The sequence below is a fragment of the Malaclemys terrapin genome, chromosome 1 (genome assembly GCF_027887155.1).
Source record: "Malaclemys terrapin pileata isolate rMalTer1 chromosome 1, rMalTer1.hap1, whole genome shotgun sequence".
Lineage (NCBI taxonomy): Eukaryota > Metazoa > Chordata > Testudines > Emydidae > Malaclemys > Malaclemys terrapin.
This window is the reverse complement of record NC_071505.1, coordinates 156,611,901-156,637,049: the sequence shown is the minus strand read 5'-3', so window position 1 is coordinate 156,637,049 and position 25,149 is coordinate 156,611,901. Positions and strand designations below refer to the sequence as shown.

Here is a 25,149-nt window from a genome sequence, read left to right as displayed (position 1 = left end):
CCCTTCATCCAGAGGTGGTCAGTTCCATCTTCCACAAGTGGGGAACTCCCCGGGTGGACCTGTTCACGTCCTGGCAGAACAGGAAATGCCACTCTGCTCAATCAGGGGCATGGACAGGGGATCCCTGTCAGATGCCTTTCTGCTCCCGTGGTCGGGGGTCTTTGATGTGCGCCTTCCCTCCAGTGCCGTTGCTACCCAGGGTCCTCACGAAGATCAAACAGGAGAGGGCAAGAGTCATCCTCATAGTGCTGGCGTGGCCGCTCCAACACTGGTTCAGCACTCTGCTGGACCTCTCGGTGGCAACCCCATTCCAGCTACCGCTCAGGTCGGACCTGCTGTCCCAGTACCACGGACGTCTTTTGCATCCCCAACCTGGCAGCATTACATTTGACGGCCTGGCTGCTGCATGGCTAAACGTGCAGGAGCAGCAGTGCTCGGCTGAGGTTCAGTGCATCTGTTGGGAAGTAGGAAGCCCTCCGCCAGAGTGACATACCTGGTCAAGTGGAAATGGTTCCTCTGCTGGATTGCAGGCAAAGTTGTTCATCCCGAGCGGGCTTCGCTGCAGCTTATTTTGGACTACTTCCTGCATATTAAGATCCAGGGCTTATCCTTCTCATAGATCCAGGTTCATCTAACTCAGCCAACTCAGCCTTCCATCCGCCCCAGACCCCATTCGAGGGCAGGTCAGTTTTTACTCAGGATATCATGGCCAGATTCCTTAAGGGCCTAGAGCGCCTCTACTCGCAAGTCAGGGACCCAGTCCCACCATGGAACTTGAATCTGGTGCTGCTGCAGCTTGTAGGCCCTCCCTTTGAGCTTCTGGCTTTGTGCTCTCTCCTTCTCCTTTCCTGAAAGGTCACATTCCTGGTTGCAGTGACGTCGGCCCGCCAAGTATCCAAGATTCAGGCAATTACCTCGGAGATGCCGTACATGGTCTTCTACAAGGACAAGGTCCAGCTGAGACCGCATCTGGCTTTTCTTCCCAAGTTAGTCTCTCAGTTTCATTCAAGCCAGGACATTTTCATACCGGTCTTCTTTCCAAAGCTGCATAAGTTGGAGGAGGAGCGTAGGCTACATGCTCTGGACATCAAGAGGGCACTGGTCTTCTACATTAACAACAAGGAGTCTGGTGGCACCTTAAAGACTAACAGATTTATTTGGGCATAAGCTTTCGTGGGTAAAAACCTCACTTCTTCAGATGCATAGAGTGAAAGTTACAGATGCAGGCATTATATACTGACACATGGAGAGCAGGGAGTTACTTCGCATCCTGTCTTCTATATTGACAGGACCAAGCCATTCCGTAAGTCGACACAATTATTCATCGCTGTGACCGACAGGATGAAAGGTTGCCCGATATCCACTCAAAGAATTTCTTTTTAGATCACTGCCTGCATTCGCTTCTGCTATGACCAAGCGAAGGTGCCACCCCCAGCGATCGTCACTGCCTACTCTACTAGGGTGCAGGCCTTTTTAGCAGCCTTTCTAGCCCACGTGCCTATCCAGGACATCTTTAAAGCGGCCACCTGGTTTTCTGTCCATACTTTTATGTCCCACTATGCACTGACCCAGCAGGCCCGGGACAATGCTGGCTTCGGTAGGGCAGTACTACAAGCCGCTAAGCTGTGAACTCCAAGCCCACCTCCATGGATACTACTTGTGAGTCACCTAAAATGGAATTGACCTGATCAAGCACTCAAAGAAGAAAAAACGGTTACCTACCTTTTCATAACTGTTGCTCTTCGAGATGTGTTGCTCATGTCCATTCCATTAGCCACCCTCCTGCCCCTCTGTTGGAGTTGCTGGCAAGAAGGAACCAAGAGGGTGCAGGGCCAGTGGTGCCTGATATACCGACACATGAGCACGGCTCTCCAGGGGGCACCACAGCCAGCCCTACAGATACCGCTAAGACAGAAATCGCCAACAACTGTGCACGTGGGCGCACACACACCTAGAATGGAATGGACATGAGCAATACATCTCAAAGAACAACACTTACGAAAAGGTAGGTAACTGTTCTTAATCCAGCCTCCAGTGAAGGAGTTTCCACAATCTCCCTAGGCAGTCTGTTCCATTGTCCTACTGACCTTACAGTTAGGAAGTTTTTCCTGAGATTTAATCTAAATCTGCTGTGCTGTAGTTGGAACCCATTGCCTCTTGTCCTGCCCTCCGTGGCAAAAGACAACAAGTTTTCTCCATCTCTCTTATAGCAGCCTTTGAAGTATTTGAAAACTGGTATCATATTCCCACCCACCCCCACCCTCTTTAATCTCTTCTTTTCCAAACTAAACATACCAGTTCCTTCAGCCTTTACTCATATGGCTTGCATTCCATCTCTTTGATCATTTCTGTCGCTTGCCTCTGGATCCTTTCCAGTTTCTCTAAATCCTTTCTATATATTGGTGACAAAAACTGGATAGCTAAGGCCTAACCAGCACTGAGTAAAGTGGTACTATCGCCTTCTGTGACTTGCATGCTATGCTTCTGTTAATGCAACCTAAAATTGCATTTGCTTTTTTTGGCAACAGCATCAGATTGCTGACTCATGTTGAGGATGTGATCCACCACAACTCCTGGATCCTTCTTTGCAGTGTTGCTGCTAAGCCAATTTCCCCCCATTCTGTGTTTGTGCATTTGGCTTTCCTTCCCTAAATATAGCATCTTACATCTGTCTTTGTTGAATTTCATTTTGTTGTCTATAGTCCAGTTAAGATCCCTCTGAATTTTAGCTCTGTCTGCCAAAGTATTGGCAACTCCCTTTCCCAGCTTTGTGTTATCTGCGAACTTGATCAGTATGCTGTATTTACCTATATCCAGGCCATTAATAAAGATGTTAAACAATACTGGACCCAGATGAGATCCCTGTGGAACCCCACTTGAGGCCTCCCTCCAATCTAATATCATTCCATTAATAGTTACTCTTTGTTTGCAGTTGTTCAACCAACCGTGTATCCACTTCTTGCATTTCTCCAGCTTACTTATTAGAATGTCATGTGGCGCTGTGTCAAAAGCCTTACTGAAGTCCAGGTGTATTATGTCAATCACATTCCTCATATCCCCCAAATTAGTCAAAGAAGGAAATCAAGCTGGTTTGGCATGATTTGTTCTTAGTAAATTCATGCTGGCTACTACTGATTACCTTTCATCAGTAGAATCGGGTTGGCTGCATGTTGTGGTGTGATTACCCCGCTCCGGCTCTGAAGGGGTTAAAAGCAGCCCTGGAGAGGGCTGCAGCTGGGAAAAGCTAGGCTGATTGGGGAACCAGCTACAGGTGGGGCCACACCCCAATCAGGCCACAGCTAGCCCTATAAGAGGGCTGAGGGCCAGAGTCTGAGAACACTTTCTCTCTAGCTCCTGAGAGAGAGAAGGACCTGGCTGCCTGGGAAGCTGAGCAGAGTACCTGGGGTGGAGCAGTGCTGGGGAAGGGCAGAGGGAGCTGGGGAACCCCAGGCTGCAGGCCGAGTTAAGGGCCTACAAAAGGATTCTGGGACTGCAGAGGGGCAGCCCATAGACAGGCAGAGGCAGCTGGTCCAAACCCCCCTTGCCAATTATGAGTGGTTTATAGACTGCCGTCTGCGCCAGTGAGTCACTAGATAGTGACTGGCAGTAGCCACTGAGGCAAGGTGAGGACAGAAGGTTCGGGGCTCCCCCTGGTGGGGAGACCCAGATTAGGGGTTACTGCTGGGGGCAGAACCCTGGTCTAGAAGGGTACCAGGGTCCAGGAGGGACACGGGGGCCAGCGGCAGGTGAGACACTGGCCTGCAGACAGCGCTCTGGGCTGAAAGAGCTAATTCCCAGGATGACCAGCAGGAGGCGTCGCAGTGGTGAGTCATCGCCTTGCCACACTGCACAAATAAAGTATGTTGATGTTGAGAATGTAAATATGAAGTCAGTCATTACAATAAAGGTTAATGTTACTTTTAGCAATGATATTTGATACTTGTTTTCTATTGGGGCATATAATCTGATTCAGTCTCTTACTTATTATGTACAGAGAGAGCAATGTTCTACCCTGAAGCGCAGATAGAATTTGTTGCAGATAAAGGAAAGGCTCAAGTCATTTTTGTAAAGAAGTAATAAATAAGGCCAAAGGAATCATTGTTCCCTTTCTTCCAGAGGTTATGAAAATACTTTTACATTTAATTGATTAGGCAGGTTTTCATCCCAGCTATGGGCCTGATTTAGAAAACTTGGTACAGGGGAGGTATAAATCACACTTCTCATGGTAACAGCTGAAACCGTGTGACAGGAGGGAGGCTCAACACAATCAAGTGACACTCTGAATCAGCATTCTCAGTAGCTCTGGCCACAGCCCATTTCCAACCAGCTCTACCCATTTTGGGGGATTCTTTCTTCCCTGGCATATAGACAAAGTTGTAGCCACACTGCTCTGCTGCAGCCTTGTCCCCAGATGAATTTATTCACAAACTGAGGTCTCCATCAGCTTAAACAGGAAAAAAATGCATAAATGCTAGGTGAGTCTGGCCCTATATCTACTGCTTAAACTGAACTATTCCCAAACATGATTTGCGCCAAAGAAAAATACTTGAAAATGTTTGCAGTAGGTAAGATGCTATACCAGGGGTCGGCAACGTTTGGCACGTGGCTCGCCAGGGTAAGCACCCTTGCGGGCCGGGCCAGTTTATTTACCTGCTATTGCGGCCCCCATTGGCTGCGGTTCGCCGTCCCGGGCCAAAGGGGGCGGCGAGAAGCGGCGCGGGCGAGCAATGTGCTGGGTGCGGCTCCCCGCCGCCCCCATTGGCCCGGGACGGCGAACCGCGGCGAGTGGGAGCCGCGATCGGCCGAACCTGTCACGTCAGCAGGTAAATAAACTGGCCCGGCCCGCCAGGGTGCTTACCCTGGCGAGCCGCGTGCCAAACGTTGCCGACCCCTGGTATAGCATCTTACCTACTGCAAACATTTTCAAGTATTTTTCTTTGGCGCAAATCATGTTTGGGAATAGTTCAGTTTAAGCAGTAGATATAGGGCCAGACTCACCTAGCATTTATGCATTTTTTTCCTGTTTAAGCTGATGGAGACCTCAGTTTGTGAATAAATTCATCTGGGGACAAGGCTGCAGCAGAGCAGTGTGGCTACAACTTTGTCTATATGCCAGGGAAGAAAGAATCCCCCAAAATGGGTAGAGCTGGTTGGAAATGGGCTGTGGCCAGAGCTACTGAGAATGCTGATTCAGAGTGTCACTTGATTGTGTTGAGCCTCCCTCCTGTCACACGGTTTCAGCTGTTACCATGAGAAGTGTGATTTATACCTCCCCTGTACCAAGTGCTTACCCTGGCGAGCCACATGCCGAACGCTGCCGACCCCTGTGCTATACCATACTGTATATACTAAACGATACAAAAATATATATATTTACTACTACTACTACTAGCAGTATTTTTTCTTTATATTGTTGAGTCAGGAAGCTACTCAACTGTGTTTTGTTTTGTTTTAAACTGTTTTGTGTTTTTAAAGGGAATGAACATACAATATATTTCTGTAATTAAAATCAGCAGATAAAACTGTGCAATCTGTTTAATTAGATTTGTTTTCTGTACAGTGCAGTACAGTTTATTTTTACATAACGTATTATGAAGTACAGAATAAACCAGTAGCATTAACTGATCCCCACTCATTTGGAAACAGGACTTTATATGCTATATGTTTAGCCAAAAGAGGTATTTGTATACTGAGTTCTATTCCTCCTTTAAACTCAGACTTCACTGAAAGAGGATTATGTTTTATAGCTACAGTTAGTATATGTATATATCTGGCAGTACTTCTGTCTGGTCTCTTTCCAGTCATTGTACTATTGAAATGTTGGCTCCCGTACCTGCATGAGCCAAAGGACGGTCAGGGCTTACTTATGTCATAGAGATCTGCAATTTTCTCCATTCTGAGAAATACAGGGCCAATTCATGTGCTAAAGATACTTATTTCCATGGTGCTCAAAAATCTGTAAAGGATTAGTATGTGGATGGAAACCTTTCTGGATCAAAGACCAGTGTAAGGCAAAAAATATTTGCAATACAAATATGAAAAGCATATACATTCCTTTTAATTTGGAGCCCCCTTGTGACTGGCCTATTGTCACCTGGAGAAATCAGTTGTCGAAATTAAGGTGATGCATTGATAAAGCCCACAGATGCTAACCCACATCAAATGCCTTTTACCTCCATACTTTACATTAGATGAGAAGTGAACATCTGATCTGGATTTAAACACCATAAAATAGTCCTGGTTTATGAGAACAGTTTGTGAACTTTTCAGTAACCTTCATCTGAGTTGAAAGTTAGTAACAAAATACACAACTGGGTGATTATTGTTGTTGTGGAGGTTTCATTATTATTACTTTGCACAGTTTCATTGTCAAGGTTTCTCTGGTTCTTAAGCTGGAGAGATTCGTCTCAAAGAGAACAAAGATTAGAGGATTCCTTAGCAGTAAGACTTTCTGTATTAATGGAGCAAAACAACTGCTGTAGCCCAATTAAAGGGATCAAAATGCTTTATAACAGTTCTCACCAACAAAAATGAAGTGTAACCTTCAGTGACTGGGGCTGGAGCCATGTCCGTTGTTAACTTGGGACAAATGAGGCACTGGATTGAAGCCTTATATTTTCATTACAAAGAAAAATACAATTACTATTATGGCACAGATCCTAACGCTTATATCTTTTTTTTATTCCTCTTCATAGCTCATACTACGAGATGCTGCAAAACTTGTCCCTATTACAAGAATCAAAGAAGGTAACGTGTGTTTTTTCATGTTTTTCTCCCCCTTGAACACAGATATCTCACAAAAAAGGTATAAAATCAATGAAAAACAGAATACATTTACTATGATTAATATATGCAGAGTCTAGTGAAACTTTCCTTGTAACCAAAATCAATGGAAATTCACAATCAAAATTGTGAATTTTTATTACAAAAGTAATTAAACTATGTTCGCTCTTCATTTTTAAACTGTGCTGTTTTGCTGCATCCTACACAACTTCTTCATTGAATCATTTGCTGAGTAGCTACCAATTCTAGTTTCTGCTCGTGTCTATCTTTAAGGTTACTGTGTGAAACATACTGATAAAGGTATCCAGGTTTGTCATTCTCTCTGCCTGGCATCCCCTGGCTGCCAGGTATGAAAAGAAGCAATATGTGACTTGACTTGAATTAAATTTGTACTATACAGTGAAATATTTACAGTGTAGAATCATGCACTGATCAGTTCTTCATAAGTTTCAAATTGTATTCCATCCCTCAGTACCTAGTCTTGGGTTTTCTCCATTTGCTGCCCTCGTTCAGGCTTTCTTTCCTTCCTTTATATAGGGCATCTTCTGTGTGTTTTGAAAATTAGATATTGCTAAGGCTTTACTTTTCTGAATGTTACTTTAAATCTTACAATGCAGAATTTGTTGAGCTGGATATAATCTGTGTGCTCTATTCAAACTGCAAATCCCCTTCCCTCCAGGCATCCATGCCAATATGACTACTCTTTGCTACTGTGTATATAGTGTACTCAGGCAGATAACATACCATTCATGAATCCAACTGCTGACCATGATGTTCTAAAATGTGGTCTGTAGCCTCCCTCATACGGAATCTAGAGTTCTAGCCCTTGGAGACAGCAGGTTCCAGTGATCAGTGCCCCATTTTCATCTAAATAGCCTTTAGTTAGTTAAATATGAGCATTGTATGCTAGAGCCTGTAGTCACTGCACATTGTAGGCGACACTCTACAAGTTAGGTGCAGCCTTCAGGCCCCTAATGTATTGTCAGTGTGGATCACAGAAAAATTTGCATGCCTTTTGTATTCTGTTTTCTTGCATAGTGCTGTAGTAAAATCCACAGTCAGTGTGTCATATACACTCATCCATATTCTCTGCCCTGTACACTGCTGGAGGCTTAGAAGGGCAATGTTACAGATATAGAGCCATAGAAGAAATAACCAAGGTTGAGTCAATGTTGATATTATGTTTCTACTGTTATGAAGAAGCTTGACTTTATCCAGCCCTAGCTTAGTATTCACGTACAAGTGCAAGCACAATTATGACCGTTTTCAGAATATTTCTTCAACAAGCAATTCACTAAACACAAAAGTTATTTAGCCCAGATGTTAGCTTTTTCTGAACTGTCTCTGTGGGAGGGAAACGGGCAGAGTTCTTCTTTAGAGTTTTAGATCAGTAAAGGTATTCCCTAAAATTTAAGAATGAGTTGGGGACAACTCAACAAATATTTTTAACATCCAGCTCCAGAGCAGAGGATGTTTAGAAACTTTTTTTTAAAATGCATATGCTTTCAGTGTGCTTTAGGCCAAAATAAAAGTGGAGGGAAGGCTTTTAGGAAAGAAATGAAAGTAGCAAATGAAAGCATATCTGGGTATGGGCAGTGCTGTCTTCCATCAGCACTTCAGTGAAGAGTCTCAGCAGAAACTGATAAACAACAGCCAGCTACAGTTCAAGTGGAAGAGAGGAAATCCTGGCCTGTGGAAATGTATTTACCAAGAAAATGCTAAGGTTGCACAACTGCATTTCTAGAAAAAATGGGGGAGAGATTCCCCCCCCCTCCTTAGTTGTACTTTTAAAAAACATAATTATTGCATAGTTGATTTTATTTCTGCAACTTTGAAATAGTGTAGTTTAAAATTGGAAACCCCATTTTTGTTATCCAGTAGTCCTATGTTATATAAGGCTTTCTGTGATTAAAAATCTGATGTCCTGGGAAGTTCATGGGTCCGGAGATGACGTGTGAGAAATCCTAACATGAAGCATTTAAATAGGAAGATTTGTGCTATCTTTTCAGTGGTGCCACCTGCAGGGATTTTGAAATGTTCCAACGTGATGAGTCTTCATCACTGTGTCAGTGTGTCTCCGCTCCCCTGGGAAGTTTTTGGTATCTGGGCTTTTATAGATTAGTAAACCCCCTATAGGGCGTGCCTATGACAAATGTGAAATAATATTTCTTGTTAAATTTAGTTTTCTGTAAGTACAAATATTTAACTTTACCTGTATGGTTTCTAAGTTGAGCAGGATTTAGAAAAATAAATATGTTCCAAATGACTTCTTCCAAATCTTTTATATTTCCAATATGTGTTCCTGGAGAAGAAGTTGTTTTTAGAGATGGCTTCTTGCACTTGTTTTCCAGATGTTTAAATAATGTCACTTTTTTTTTTAATTCAGGGAAATAAAAATTCAACGTGTCCATAAAATACAGTAGACTGTGGAGTGGGAGTGATTTATTTAATTAATTAGTATCATGTGTGAATAGACTTAAACCAACATGCTTGCCAGACATTGGGATTTGAAGCATGCGAAAAATATCTTTAAGGGACCAGCTCTTGGAAATTTGAAAATGCCAATTTCCATAGAAACAGAAATACTGGAGCTTATTTAATATATTCTGAAAATGATTGTCTTTGCATTTTAGCCAGGAGCTCCCCAAGTCAGAGAAATGTTAAACACACCAATATATAAAGAGGGAAACACATGGACTAAGTAAAAATCTCAGGTTTATTTTGACAAACCAGCCATAGGACATTTGGCCCTTTTCATTTTCATAAGAACATAAGAATGGCCATATTGGGTCAGACCAAAGGTCCATCCAGCCCAGTATCCTGTCTACCAACAGTGACCAATGCCAGGTGCCCCAGAGGGAGTGAACCTAACAGTTAATGATCAAGTGATCTCTCTCCTGCCATCCATCTCCACCCTCTAGGGACACCATTCCTTACCCATCATGGCTAATAGCCATTAATGGACTTAATCTCCATGAATTTATCTAGTTCTCTTTTAAACCCTGTTATAGTCCTAGCCTTCACAATCTTCTCAGGCAAGGAGTTCCACAGGTTGACTGTGCGCTGTGTGAAGATGAACTTCCTTTTATTTTTTTAAACCTGCTGCCCATTAATTTCATTTGGTGGGCACTAGTTCTTATATTTTGGGAACAAGTAAATAACTTTTCCTTATTCACTTTCTCCACACCACTCATGATTTTATATACCGCTATCATAGCCCCCCTTAGTCTCCTCTTTTCCAAGCTGAAAAGTTTTAGCCTCTTTAATCTCTCCTCATATGGGACCCATTCCAAATCCCTAATCATTTTAGTTGCCCTTCGCTGAACTTTTTCTAATGCCAGTATATCTTTTTTGAGATGAGGAGACCACATCTGTACTCAGTATTCAAGATATGGGCATACCATGGATTGATAAAAGGGCAATAATATATTCTCAGTCTTATTCTCTATCCCTTTTTGAATGATTCCTAACAGCCTGTTTGCTTTTTTGACTGCCGCTGCACACTGCATGGACGTCTTCAGAGAACTATCCATGATGACTCCAAGATATCTTTCCTGATTAGTTGTAGCTAAATTAGCCCCCATCATATTGTATGTATAGTTGGGGTTATTTTTTTCCAATGTGCATTACTTTACATTTATCCACAGTAAATTTAATTTGCCATTTTGTTGCCCAATCACTTAGTTTTGTGAGATCTTCACAGTCTGCTTTGGTCTTAACTATCTTGAGCAATTTAGTATCATCTGCAAACTGCCACCTCACTGTTTACCCCTTTCTCCAGATCATTTATGAATAAGTTGAATAGGATTGGTCCTAGGACTGACCCTTGGGGAACATCACTAGTTACCCCTCTCCATTCTGAAAAATTACCATTTATTCCTACCCTTTGTTCCCTGTCTTTTAATCAGTTCTCAGTCCATGAAAGGATCTTCCCTCTTATCCCATGACAACTTAATTTACGTAAGAACCTTTGTTGAGGGACCTTGTCAAAGGCTTTCTGGAAATCTAAGTACACTATTTCCACTGGATCCCCCTTGTCCACATGTTTGTTGACCCCTTCAAAGAACTCTAATAGATTAGTAAGACATGATTTCCCTTTACAGAAACCATGTTGACTTTTGCCCAACAATTTATGTTTTTCTATGTGTCTGACAATTTTATTCTTTACTATTGTTTCAACTAAATTGCCCAGTATTGACGTTAGACTTACCTGTCTGTAATTGCCGGGATCACCTCTAGAGCCCTTTTTAAATATTGGCGTTACATTAGCTATCTTCCAGTCATTGGGTACAGAAGCCGATTTAAAGGACAGGTTACAAACCATAGTTAATAGTTCCATAATTTCACATTTGAGTTCTTTCAGAACTCTTGGGTGAATGCCATCTGGTCCCGGTGACTTGTTACTGTTAAGTTTATCAATTAATTCCAAAACCTCTTCTAATTACACTTCAATCTGAGACAATTCCTCAGATTTGTCACCTACAGAGGATGGCTCAGGTTTGGGAATCTCCCTAACATCCTCAGCTGTGAAGACTGAAGCAAAGAATTCATTTAGTTTCTCCGCAATGACTTTATCATCTTTAAGTGCTCCTTTTGTATCTCGATCATCCAGGGGCCCCACTGGTTGTTTAGCAGGCTTCCTGCTTCTGCTGTACTTAAAAAACATTTTGTTATTCCTTTTGAGTTTTTGGCTAGCTGTTCTTCAAACTCCTTTTTGGCTTTTCTTATTACATTTTTACACTTAATTTGGCAGTGTTTATGCTCCTTTCTATTTATCTCACTAGGATTTGACTTTCACTTTTTAAAAGATGCCTTTTTATCTCTCACTGCTTCTTTTACATGGTTGTTAAGCCTCAGTGACTCTTTTTTAGTTCTTTTACTGTGTTTTTTAATTTGGAGGTATACATTTAAGTTGGACTTCTATTATGGTGTCTTTGAAAAGTGTCCATGCAGCTTGCAGGGATTTCACTATAGTCATTGTACCTTTTAATTGCTGTTTAACTAATCGCCTCATTTTTGCATAGTTCCCCGTTCTGAAATTAAATGCCACAGTGTTGGGCTGTTGAGGTGTTCTTCCCACCACAGGAATGTTAATTGTTGTTATATTATGGTCACTATTTCCAAGCGGTCCTGTTATAGGACCTCTTTGGCTAGATCCTGCGCTCCACTCAGGACTAAATCAAGAATTGCCTCTCCCATTGTGGGTTCATTGTGGGTTCCTGTACCAGCTGCTCCAAGAAGCAGTCATTTAAAGTATCAAGAAATGTTGTGTCTGCATTTCATCCTGAGGTGACATGTACCCAGTCAATATGCGGATAATTGAAATCCCCCACTATTATTGAGTTCTTTATTTTGATAGCCTCTCTAATCTCCCTTAGCATTTCATCGTCACTATCACTGTCCTGGTCAGGTGGTCGATAATAGATCCCTGCTGTTATATTCTTATTAGAGCATGGAATTACTATCTATAGAGATTCTGTGGAACATGTGGATTAATTTAAGATTTTTTACTTCATTTGATTCTACATTTTCTTTCACATATAGTGCCACTCCCCCCCACCCACCGCACAACCTGTTCTGTCCTTTTGATATACTGTACACCTCTACCCCGATATAACGCTGTCCTCGGGAGCCAAAAAATCTTACCGCGTTATAGGTGAAACTGCGTTATATCGAACTTGATTTGATCTGCCGGAGTGATTTCTTTACCGCTTTAATTGCTTTACCACATTATATCCAAATTCATATTATATCAGGCTGCATTATATTGGGGTAGAGGTGTATTTTGTACCCCAGAATGATTGTGTCCCATTGATTGTCCCCACTCCACCAGGTTTATGTGATGCCTATTATATCAATATCCTCCTTTAACACGAGGCACTCCAGTTCACCCATCTTATTATTTAGATTTCTAGGATTTGTGTGCAAGCACTTTAAAAACTTGTCACTGTTTATTTGTCTGCCCTTTTCTGGTGTGTCAGATTCTTTTTTATATGAATGTTTCTCGTCTGGTCTGACCCATATTTTATCCTCTTCCATCCTCTCCTCAGAACACTTCATAAACATGGAGCCTCATTCTATGTTCCTAGCACATTTAAGCTAAGTGGAAGTTTTGAGTGTGATAGGAATGCTGGATTGGGCCCATTAACTGATGAATCCTCATCAATGATTTTAAGAGAGAGATTAGTAGTATTGTCCTCATTTTACAAATGGGTGAAATTTAAGCAGAGAGAGAAATTTAAGCCCAAGGCCAGAGACAGAAGTCAGTATCAGAACCAAGTTTAGAGCACAGTAGTTTTTGGCTCCCATTCCTACATTCAGATCACTAGAATACATATGCATGTCAAGTGGTCAGGATTTAGCCCTTTATTTTACTTATTACATGAAGTCCTTGCTCTCGGTTCAAACTTGTCAGTTAGACACTGGCTTGAGTTTGGGATGATGTGGAATTGTACTGCCGTAGTGGGAGCTCAGTAATACATTCTTATGTGGTTTGTAAGCAAGCATGCTCCGGGAAACATTGTTACATAGCCTATGTCTAAACATACGGTGGTGTTTAGAGTACAGGCACTACACATGTAGCCACACACCACAGTGAAAGGCAGGCTGCATTCACACTTGTCGCTAGTGTGTGTAGCTACATGCCTCAGTGAAAGGCTTCAGCAGCAGGGAGGGAGCATGTAATGGCTCTGGCAGGTATCTGCTGCCAGAGCCCTTTTCCCCCTGCCTCCTCATTGCCAGAGTCTTTCCTCTTTGCTGGAGCCTTTTGCTACAGCAGGAAAGGCCTCCGGCAGCTGGGAAAGGCTCCAGCAGAGGGGAAAGGTTCTGGAAGCAGGACACTATTGTGGGAGGCACTGCTTGGGCCTGTAGAGAGCCAATGTAGGGTACATACCCTGGTGATTCAGGCATTTAGGGCACTTGTCTAAGCCATGCCTCACCATCTACTCTGCTGTTTATACCCATACTGGCTGTGCATGCAGTGTCTGTACTCCACATGCCATCGTAAGTATAGACATACTCTTAGAGTGTAAGCTCTTTGGGGCTGTCTGTTCTGTGTTTGTACAGTCCCTAGTACACTGGGGTCCTGGTCCATAACTTAGGCTCTTTGGCACTGTGGTAATCCAAATAATAACCATGGTGAATGGTGCACCTTTTTAATGTTCTCCCAAGCATGCAGATGAGCCACACCTGCTGACACACTCATAAAGGGGTGTGTGCAGCATGCAATCTCCTCAACTGCTGGCCAGTGCAGACAGAAGTTTATGTCCTGAAGCACAAGATCAGTCTCTACTTACACATTTTATCTAGGCTATTTTAACTGCAGATATTTCATGTGTTTTTCTTAGAAGATGCTTGTATGCTGTTAGGCCACTTTTAAAGTAAATAATTTATATTGAAAGGTCCATATTAATTAATATTTATGATGCACCCAACATGAAACATAAGAAGGGGGGTTAAAAAAGGATTAGATGTTTATATAGTAAAAACATAATATTCAGTTACAACAGCCAAGATAAAATAGGGATATCAGACCTAGTTCTTCGGGATATAAACCAATCAATGAATCCAAGGTAAAGAACGAAGTTTCCCACATAAACATGCTATGGTATGAGTATCTATTGCATGGTTTTACACCTTCCTCTGAAGCATCTGATACTGGCTACTGTCAGACAGGATATAGGACTACAAAGAACATTATTCCAGTGTGGCATTTTTTATTGTGTTCCTATAAATATTTGTTTTCATGCTGAGTTAAAAATATCTATTACCATTGCTAATTAAATACAACAAAAACCAAAACCCTAAGTATTAATTTGAACGTTTTGTTTAAATTAAACTTTGGCTGTGTTGAAACCCCTTTTCCATTAATATTCTAGTGCATGGGGATACTGCAAGGAATAATTGCGTTAACAATAAATTTTAAGCAAATATTGCAGCAAGCAAATTTTGAATTTGGAATTGAGTATTTGAACCAAAAACCTGATTCTTAGAATTATCCTTATCTGGCCATGTGAAAGAAACATACAATGAGACCTGCATTGTCTAATTAAAGCAACTAGAACTTTGAAAATTGAATACTTGCAAGAAACTGCTAGCAAATGAGATACAGATTTAGAACTATTCACAGAAAAAACTGGTAAAAGCAGTGAAATGTCTCAAATTATTAATTACGAATTATTCACCCAGCTCTACCTGTTAAAAATACTACCACTCCTAAAATTTATTAGACATGTTCCAGTGTATCTTCAGGGTCACATGAATGGCAGGGGTGATGGGAGGGGAGTAGGAGCATACAAATAGTAGTGGTCTCTTGCCAGACATATTGTTTAATATTGTAGTGTCTCATTAAATAGCAGACGCTTTCTAGGGATTTTTTAAGCTCCCCTAAATCTCATTAGCCTCAAATTCTGCAGTTCCTGATACTGGTCCTGTGATATCTTGAGTATACAGCAGTAGTTTTCAACCTGGGGTCTGGAGCCCCCTCGGTGGGAGGGGCGCAAGCAGTTTTCCCGAGGTCTGTCAAGCAAGGCCAGTGTTAGACTCACTGGGGCCCAAGGCAGAAAGCCAAAGCCCCATCGTGCGGGGCTGAAGCTGAAGCCTGAGCAACTTAGCTTCACGGCGCCCCCTGTGGCATGGTGCACCGAGCAATTGCCCTGCTTGCTACCCCCTAATGCTGGCCCTGAATTTTTTATAGCACGTTGGGGGGGGGGGGCGAGGCTCAGAAAGAAAAAGTTTGAGAACCCGTGGTATAAAGCATAATTTTCACAAAGAACATCAATCTAACGTTGATGGCATGAAGAATGACATTGAGTGTATGGGAAAGGTTTGCAGTTAGGGGTGGTTTAGAAAAGAGACATCTTGCAAACCCTTAGATAGGTTTGAGATAATGTAAGAACATATGAAGCTGATATCTCTGAGCTACTAAACTGAATAAAGAGGCTTTCAGAATGTTCAGAGTCCTCTTGTGCGTGTTTTTTGTTTCCTGAATTAAATTTTGTAAGTTTCTCTGATAATGCACTGTTGCTGTTTCCACAGTAATTCAAAATGTCACACGTCGAATGCTGCCTAAGACCACGAACAGGTCTTCCCTGCCAGGAGCAATACTAGGTGACTAAGACATTCCTTACTTCTCTGGCCAATAGATAAAGAGCTGTGTAAATCCTTTTACATTTCCTGTCCTTTCTAGTTCTTTCTTTCTTGAGACTGGTTCAGATTTTTTTATTATATCTTATGATAATGGTGGTGAGGGGGAGGATGCACCTGAAGTATAAAAGTGACTATTCCATGGTCAGAATATTTTAAAGTACTTATTGCCACTATTTTATCAAAAACAAATCTTTCATATTGCAGGGGAAGGGAGAGAAGTGATTTTGCAGAGATAATCTTGAGGTGTTAAGTGAATATATGCTGGGCCCCCTCCAGGTGTGCACAGGATCATGGGTTTCCAACCACTGGCACATATATACCTGTACTGATACTTCAGGCTTTTGTGAATGGTATTCTACGTTTCCCCACTCCACTGTATTACTGAGACCTATACTAAGCCCCAGTGCATCACAGCTTCCTTCATTCACGTCAGTTGTCTGGCCTGATGTAGAACTTGGGTAATTGTGTATCAGGTTAGAGCACACAGGTAGCAGGCACTAGATGGTACCAACTTACTATAGTAAATGGGTACTCTTGTCTGAAAAGATTGGGAACCACTCTGCTTAAAATATCTGGAGACAAATTTATCCCCAGTGTAATGCCACTCAACTCAGGAATGGTGTGTGGAAGAACCTTACACGGCATGAAATTTGTTTGGCCTAACTTTCATTCTGTGAGCTTTAGTATTCTAACCACACACAAACAAATCTTCATTAATCACAAGTCTGCCATGCAATCAAGATATGTCCAGTTAGAATACATGTATTGCAATGCTGAATATACCATGTCTATATACTCTAACATGTAATTGGTTTCTGTGGCCAATGATACTAGAACAGTGGCAATGTGGGGGAGGGAGTAGAGGGGGGGTGAAGGAGCAGCAGCAAATGGAATTAATGATTAGACATTTACAAAACAGAGCTAAATTCTTCCCTCTGACAGTCATGCTCAGTTCTCAGTGGCTCAGAGGGTATTGTATGGACATCTCTGAGGGCAGATTACAGCTCACCATGTTTTGAATGAATGGCTCACTTACCTTTATGTGTAGTGCACCTTATCATTCCAGGTCTCAATGAAACACCACAACAGAAACTCCCTAAACCTGAGACACTGGGCATATCTGAAACACCAAAGAAAATATTGGGTAAGTAGACATCTCCTATATTAAGTTAATGTGGTTGGTGAGCATCATCAGAAGAATGTATTTTGGTGTGAGAATGTACATTCAAGCAAAGCCTCTTTTTTTTTTTTTTTTTTTTTTTTTTTTTGAGCATTTGATTAGTTGTGGGTAAGCAGGTGTCCAATCTTGCAAGGTTTTGAACACCAGATACTAAGAAAAAATATTTTAAAAACAATGCAGGTTTCAGAGAGCTAGTCACGTGTTGTTATTGGGTGTGTGGTGAAAGCAAGTTCAGCAGTTTCCTAAGGTATTTGATTTCACGTGTTCATTTTGATTTGTTTTGGCAAACTACAGCGGGGGTAGAAATAAATGTAAACAGAGGCAGAGCAGATGTATCTCTGGTATTTACAATCTAACTTCTGCCTTTTTAGTTACAAATGAAACCCGAATATGGCCTGCTGAATCCAAAACACCAGAAGTGCAAGAAATCTCCCCATGGGTCTTCCCAGGTAATTATAGATCTGTTTTAGGTTTTTATAAATGATGTGTTACATCTTTTCCTAAGACAGATTCACATAAAAATTAAAATCAGCCTTTATTTCTCTTGAGGGCTGCAGTTGAAATCGGCTATGATCATAGCAATATCTAAATCAGTTTGGTGGTAGATGAGAACTAGAGTACAGTAAACCTGAAAACAGTCCATAATGTGAAAGTGATCTCCTGAGCGAGCTCCAGGCTGCATCATTTAGTTGATGCTTTGAGAATTGTTCCTACTGGTTAAGCAAAGTGACACAGTCTAGTCAAATTTGCCCCACAATTTAGATTTTGTGAAAACAAACTTTTACCAAAAGTAAAACCAAGTTTCCTGGATTCTTTTTCATAGTACAAATGAAGGTTCTCCACACAACATAGTGTATATTAAATTTGTCTCTTTAAATTACTTGCTATAGAAAATGAAAACTGATTGCTTAAATTCTAAATCCAAATTTTTCAAACTCAGCTGCTCAAAGTTAGGCATGTTTAAGCACCTTAAAATGTGGCCTGATTTTTGGAGGTGCTGAACACACAGCTCCCACAGACTTCATTGGCAGTTGCAGGTGTCCAGCACTTCTGAAAATCAGTCCATTTTTATTCAGGTGCTTAACTTTTAAGGCACCCAAGTTTGAAAATTTTGGTCCAAATGTCTGTTGGTCTAAATACATATATTAGAAGTGCAATACCATTTTATTTCTTTCTGTGTTGTGTTTAAAAAAAATTGAACAATAAAAGTTATTAAAAATTTCCCAAAAGATTTTTCAACAAAGAAATTATCATTATATTTGTAGCCCAGTCACTACAGCACAGAGAACTTAAAAGTGAAAGAAACTCTTCATCGGCAAAGCAGAGAAATATAAACAAGCAACATTAATAGTGGAAACTCATCTGGATTTGAAAAAATCTTTAAGCTTTTATTTTCAAAGGTGCTTGTTAGTAAATTGGTAGAGATATTTAAAATATACTAGTACTCATTGCTGTAAACCAGCACTGAGGACATCTTTCCATGTCCATTTCATCTGCCAAATTTCAGAGCTCACCAGCCTCCTTTGCACAGAGTGTAACTCTTGACAAGCTGAAATGTGAGAGGTCTTTATCTGGGTTGGTGGCGTTTAACAGGGTATTGTCTCTTTTATGGACCCCACTTGTAGGGGTTGGAGGTGGGGGGGGTGCTTGAGAAGTGGGGAAATGCATCATCTGTATAGGCCAGTAGGGCTGAGGTAACCATTGGTTTACCAGGGGGAGGATACATATAAACCCTGTCCCTCCAGCCTGAGCCCCCTCTGGATTAGCAACTCAGTCTCTCCCACCCCTGGCATTAGTGTAGGACTGAGCTTTTTGGTGTTCTGTGGGCATTATACTAGTCACCTTTTTGGAAACTGGAAAGGATTTTTCCCCTTACTGCCAGTTTCAGTGGGTTGGGTTTTTTTGCCTTGCCCACAGTAGGGACCTGGTGGATTGGTGAGGAGATACAGTTCAGTTTGCAGTTTAACAGTTGGCAGGTATCCAGTGCATATACTTGTTCCAGAGGGGGTCCAGTTCACCGATAAACCAGAAGTGGATTTAAGGGAAGGGCATGCTCTAAAGAAGCTGGGAGTGGTATTGGGGCTCCTAATGTCTGGTACAGTGAGGAGATAACCCGCTTTCCCCAGATCCCTAACTCTCATATGAAGGGAGGGTTCTGGGGTCCCAGTAAAGGGCTGGGGACCAGCTATGAAGTGGAGAAAGGTTGCTGGCTATCCTCCACCAGTTGGAAATGATTAAGGAAGGAATACTGACCTGCACTAGTTCCCAGATGAGAAGCTAACAAAGTTGCAGCCTAATTAAATCATGTCTTCCTTCTTACATGTCTAGGACAGTATATATGAACTCATTAGCAGTTTTAGGATTTGTGCTGCTCAAGGGTGACATCAATTGAGAGCATTTCAGAGCTGATATTTCCAAAGAGGGTACTGTGCACTACATTAATGCTCTCACCTAGCATCAGCAGTAACCCATTGCTAGAGTGAGTGTAATTGAGGTGGGTGATAAGGTCAAAGATTAGAATGGAATAATTGCAGCTCTTACTCTATCAGAACTGCAGGTGGTAGCAATGTAGTATTCTACAGATGGATAGATTGATTGATTAAGCTCGCTTCTGAAAGTGTGCCCCTTGTCCCCAGACTGCTGCTGAGCTTAAAGCCTGCAATAGCTGCTGCTCTAGCTCCCCGAAATAGAATATACAGTAACTCCTTGCTTAACATTGCAGTTATGTTCCTGAAAAATGCTACTTTAAGCGAAATGTTAAGTGAATCCAATTTCCCCATAAGATTGAATGTAAATGAGAGGGTTAGGTTCCAGGGAAAGTTTTTTCGACAGATAAAAGACTATATTTTATATATACACACACACACACACACACAGTGGTGAGCTGGAGCCTGTTCACATCAGTTCGCGGGAACCGGTTGTTAAATTTAGAAGCCCTTTTAGAACCGATTGTCCCACGGGACAACCGGTTCTAAAAGGGCTTTTAAATTTAACAACCGGTAAAGCTCTGGCAGCTCCCCACCCCACCCATGGCCCCAGCTCACCTCTGCTCCGCCCCCGCCCCTGAACGCTCCGCACCGCTTCTCCCCCCCGCTTCCCGCGAATCAGCTGTTCGCGCGGGAAGCCTGGGAGGGCTGAGAAGAAAGTGCGGCCCGGCTCCAGGCGCTGCACTGCCCAGCTCTGGCCCAGCCCGACTCCAGCTGCGTGGCCCGGCCCCGGTCTGGCTCCAGTCAAGCGGCGTGGCTGTAGCGCCACCAGCCACTTCCAGGCAGTGCAGTAAGGGAGCAGGAAGGGGGTGTTGGATAGAGGGCAGAGGAGTTCAAGGGGGTGGGTAGGGGTTGGGGCAGTCAGAGGGCAGGGAACAGGGGATTGAATGGGGGCAAGGGTCCTGGGGGGGTGCAGTCAGGAAGGAGCAGGGGTTGGATGGGGCGGTAGGAGGCAGTCAGGGGCAGGAGTTCCAGGGGCAGTTGGGGGACAGAGAGAAGTGGTGGTTGGATGGGGCAGGGGTCCCAGGGGGCCATCAGGAATGAGAGGAGGGGTTGGATGGGGGTGACGGGGGGCAGTCAGGGGACAGGGAAGGGGGGTGGATGGGTGGATGTGGCAGGGGTCCCGGGGGGGCGTCAAGGAACGTGGGGAGGGGGTGGATGGGGCAGGAGTCCCGGGGGGCAGGTCACGACCCCCTCGTGGGGTGAGGAGGGGAACCGGATGTTAAGTTTTTGGCAGCTCATCACTGCACACACACTTATACACAATATAAGTTTTAAGCAAACAGTTTAATACTGTACACAGCAATGATGATTGTGAAGCTTGGTTGAGGTGGTAGAGTCAGAGGGTGGAAGAGGGTGCAATATTTCCCATGGAATGCCTTACTGCTAAATGATGAACTAGCACTCAGCTGAGCCCTCAAGGGTTAACACATTGTTGTTAATGTAGCCTCACACTCTACAAGGCAGCACGAATGGAGGGAGGGGAGACAGCATGGCAGAGAGAGACAGAGACACACGCCTTTTATGTGAGAGAGAGAGAGAGAGAGATGGGTGTTGCCCCTTTAAGTACGCTGACCCCACTCTAAGTACATTGCCTTTTTAAGTAGATCAGCAAGTTGAGACAGCAGCTGCTGCCAGCAAGCTCCCTCCGTCCTGAGCCCTGTCCTGTCCCTCCTCTGCTTTTGGAGATAGGGTACAGGAGTGGGGAGCAGGAGTAGGGAGAAGGGGGACACCCTGACATTAGCACCCCTCTTCTCTCCCCTCTTGCACAGCAAGGAGGAGGCTCCTGGGAGCAGCCCCAAGGCAGAGGGCAGGAGCAGCACACAGCAGTGGTGAGAGGGACAGCTGAACTGCTGGGCGGCTATGCACAGGGCACTTAGGGGAGCTGATGGGGGGCAGCCAGTCCACCCTGATTCCAAGTCTCCACCAGCTAGTTCCAATGGGCTGCTCTTTCTGCCAGCAGTGGACAAAGCAGGCGGCTCCCAAACAACGTTATAAGGGAGCATTGCGCAACTTTAAATGAGCATGTTCTCTAATTGATCAGCAACTAAACAACATTAACTGGGATGACTTTAAGTGAGAAGTTTACTGTACACTATGCCGTCTGGCACACTGGACTAGTTGCCACCTTTATATCTTTCATCTGGAGCACAGAACTGTACTTGAATTTCTATTTTCTGTTTTGGGACAAAGTCCAAAGGGAGAACTGCCAGTGAGCTGATGATGCCCTTGGTAAAAGCATTTGGCCACCTTGGTCTGGAACTGTGTCTGTGTTGCACTGTCTCTCTTTGTAGTGTTCCATTCCTTTAATTGGCTGTGAAGGGGTGGTGAAGAAAAAATATGACTGCAATACCCATTGCATGCATGCATCTGAAGAAGTGGGCTGTAGTCCACGAAAGCTTATGCTCTAATACATTTCTTAGTCTCTAAGGTGCCACAAGTACTCCTGTTCTTTTTGCGGATACAGACTAACACGGCTGCTACTCTGAAATCTTACACTAGTGGTCCTACAAAAGTGAATGGGACCATTTATTTATGTGAGTAAGTGTTAAAGGATTGGATTCTAAATTTTTAACCAATTTGATCAGTGCAGTTGTCTAACTTAGCAAGATGTTCTGCCTACAATTATGGGTGATGAAATATCATTATTACCAAAAATGGCATCCATAATCACCTGATAATTTCTTTGAAAAATAATTACAATTTTAATCTTATGTATTTTAAGTGTTAAGTATCTGAAAGTACCAAAATTAGCAAATTCAATCCCATTTGTCAGTATGTGTGGCAGATATTCCGTGCATCTCAACCACACACAAAAAAAACCTTTAGCATTTGTCAGGGCTGGCTCCAAGCACCAGCTGAGCAAGCAGGTGCTTGGGGCGGCCAAGGGAAAGGGGCGGCACAGCGGCTCTTCGGCGGCAATTCGGCGGAGGGTCCCTGTCCCTCTCGGAGGGAAGGACCTGCCGCCAAATTGCCGCCGAAGAAGAAAGCAGTGCGGTGGAGCTGCCACCAATCGCGATCACAGCTTTTTTTTTTTTTTTTTCCGCCGCTTGGGGCGGCAAAAACCCTGGAGCCGGCCCTGGCATTTGCATGTACACTCCCACAGGATCGAGGCTTGGGCGGGATTGTGTTTCTAATGTTAAATAATGGGGAATATAATTTCATTTTATTGTGTATGGATCTACTCTTTAAGATCCCACAGCATTACAATAAAACTATACCTCTTTCACATTTTCTGGTCTGTTTTTATAACTGAAGAAGGGCCTGAGTCTTCTCCCATTAGAGTCAGATGCAAAACTCCCATTGACTTCATTGGTGCGGACCTGGGCTACAAAAGAGCCATGACAGAAGCATTGAAATGAATGAGACTTTTAGAAAAATAATTGTTTGAAGAAGATTTTGCTTTGGTTTAATTTAGTTAATGTATAGTCTTGTTGTCACTATTCCGCTTTGTTCTTATTGACGAAGCAGAGTATATGGCCAAATCCTGCTTGTCTTGCTGATTGACTTCAAATGAATGGAAGTACTTGCATGAGTAAAAGGCACAGAATTTGGCCTTTAAATCTCACTGTGCTTGTTGTATACCAGAGTACATCAAAGAAGCACCATTTTACAACTGATCAGACTAGCTCAATTTTCATTATTTTTTAAAGATCTCTATCTTTATTCTCATGAAGACATAGTTTCTATTCTCCACTTAAAATTTCTGACCCAGTAAATGACTTGAGAATAGAGCAGACCCATTTATTGAAGTTAAAAATTCAATTTATCTTGTGGGACTTTTAACAAATAATTTCTATAACAGTATGTTGAATATTATGGACAATAAATTCCTTGGACTAGCTACAACTCAAGTCAGTCCAGTATGGAGATTCAAAATTGAGTGGTTCACCAGACTTTTGTACTTCTGGAGAGTATGTAGGGAACAAAAGAAATTTAGGATGTAGTAATGCAGAAAAAATGTGTAAGGATTGCCAACTGTCTTCTGGATGAAACTATTATATTTTAGTCTCTAAAAGTGTTTGCAGATTTCTTATTCTACAACCTCCAGGTAAGACTTTTGCCAAATTCCAGTCTGAACTGTGACCGAGAAGTCTGCTTTTCAGTTATTCTTTATTTTCATCCTAACGTGCTGGAAGAAAAAGTAGGACACTTCTGCACATAGGCATTAACCATAGCCATGCAGGGTATGGATACTGAACACTTGATTTTAACTAGAGTTGGATGCATAAAAAATATTCAGTGACTATTCTTTTTAAAATAATTTACTGTTTTGTCCCTTTTTGTACTCACTTTTCACAGATATTTTAGTAAATGAGTTCAATAGCGAGAGTTATTGCAGAAATAACTTATAAATGCATATTGCAAATATTTAGAGAAAATTTACTTTCTCAAATCTGTACGTATTTATTGGATCTGGAGATTTGGTCCTGAGATTTATATGTATCCAATCAGGGAACAGGAAAAAAAAAGTGGTCTTGTGTTTCCCATCAAGACATCTCAGATGTAGAGAACGGAAAACTGGCTACAATTTTGTGAACAAGCTAGACTCAGAATTATTCATAGAAATTATTTGATAAATAATTTTGAATAATAAATACATTCAGGAATAATTGATCTGTATGAAAAATGACCCATGAACAGAAAAGAAGTGAAATATTCTCAAATTATTTGTCACAAAATACTTGCCCATTTCTTTTTTTAACCAAGTGACAGCAGATTTTTTTTTAACTTTATTTACTGTTGTTGTCATTCTTAATACTGGAATACTTCAGCAGTCATTTAACTTTGAAATAATCAGTTCAACAGGTAATTTTTAAACAGTTAAACTTTCCATGGTGTATATTTTGTGCTGACAATTTTGAGCATCATAGGATAAAATCCTTAGCTACGTCTTTTTTATGTGCTTATCAGATGCACATCTTACTATCTAACAGGCTGATTGATAGACCTTTGATCTTTAAAAATCATGAGATCTTCAACAACTTCCTATCACATGAAGATCCCTTCTTACAACAGTGTCATATATCTCCAGTTTTATAATTCAGTGGGAGGGGGAGGAGTTCCAAAAATATCACAACTTTGTAGATACTCAATTTTTGAGTCAGCATATGAAAAGTCATGCATCTTGTGTGCAGCTACTGAGGGGTTTCAGATGATATGCATCTTTGCTAGCTATTACATCGTGGTAAATATATTCCACTATTCCTTATTGAACCTTTCCTAGGATATGTCTACACTACGAGAATAGTTCGATTGTACTTAAATCGAATATGTGGAATCGATATTACAAAGTCGAACGTGTGTATCCACACTAAGGACAGTAATTCGACTTTGTGAGTCCACACTAACGGGGCAAGCGTCGACATTGGAAGCGCTGCACTGTGAGCAGCTATCCCACAGTTCCCGCAGTCCCCGCTGCCCATTGGAATTCTGGGTTGAGCCCCCAATGCCTGCTGGGGAAAAAAATGTGTCGAGGGTGGTTTTGGGTAACTGTCGTCATCCAACCATCACTCCCGCCTTCCCTCCCTGAAAGCGCCGGCGGGCAATCAG

General features: G+C 42.3%; 1 protein-coding gene across 25 annotated transcripts in view; it reads left to right on the top strand.

Annotated features, from left to right (window-relative positions):
• Positions 1 to 25,149, top strand: part of ABI3BP (ABI family member 3 binding protein) — a 295,082-nt gene that overhangs the window by 115,446 nt on the left and 154,487 nt on the right. For 24 of the 25 annotated variants that reach the window (XM_054044959.1, XM_054045113.1, XM_054045053.1 and 21 more), the window contains exons 7-10: positions 6,696 to 6,747; positions 15,820 to 15,891; positions 16,979 to 17,074; positions 17,482 to 17,559. In XM_054044959.1, the coding sequence (XP_053900934.1) occupies positions 6,696 to 6,747; positions 15,820 to 15,891; positions 16,979 to 17,074; positions 17,482 to 17,559 (298 nt within the window). The remainder of the gene's footprint in view (positions 1 to 6,695; positions 6,748 to 15,819; positions 15,892 to 16,978; positions 17,075 to 17,481; positions 17,560 to 25,149) is intronic. The other variant, XM_054045001.1, reaches the window with a different exon arrangement.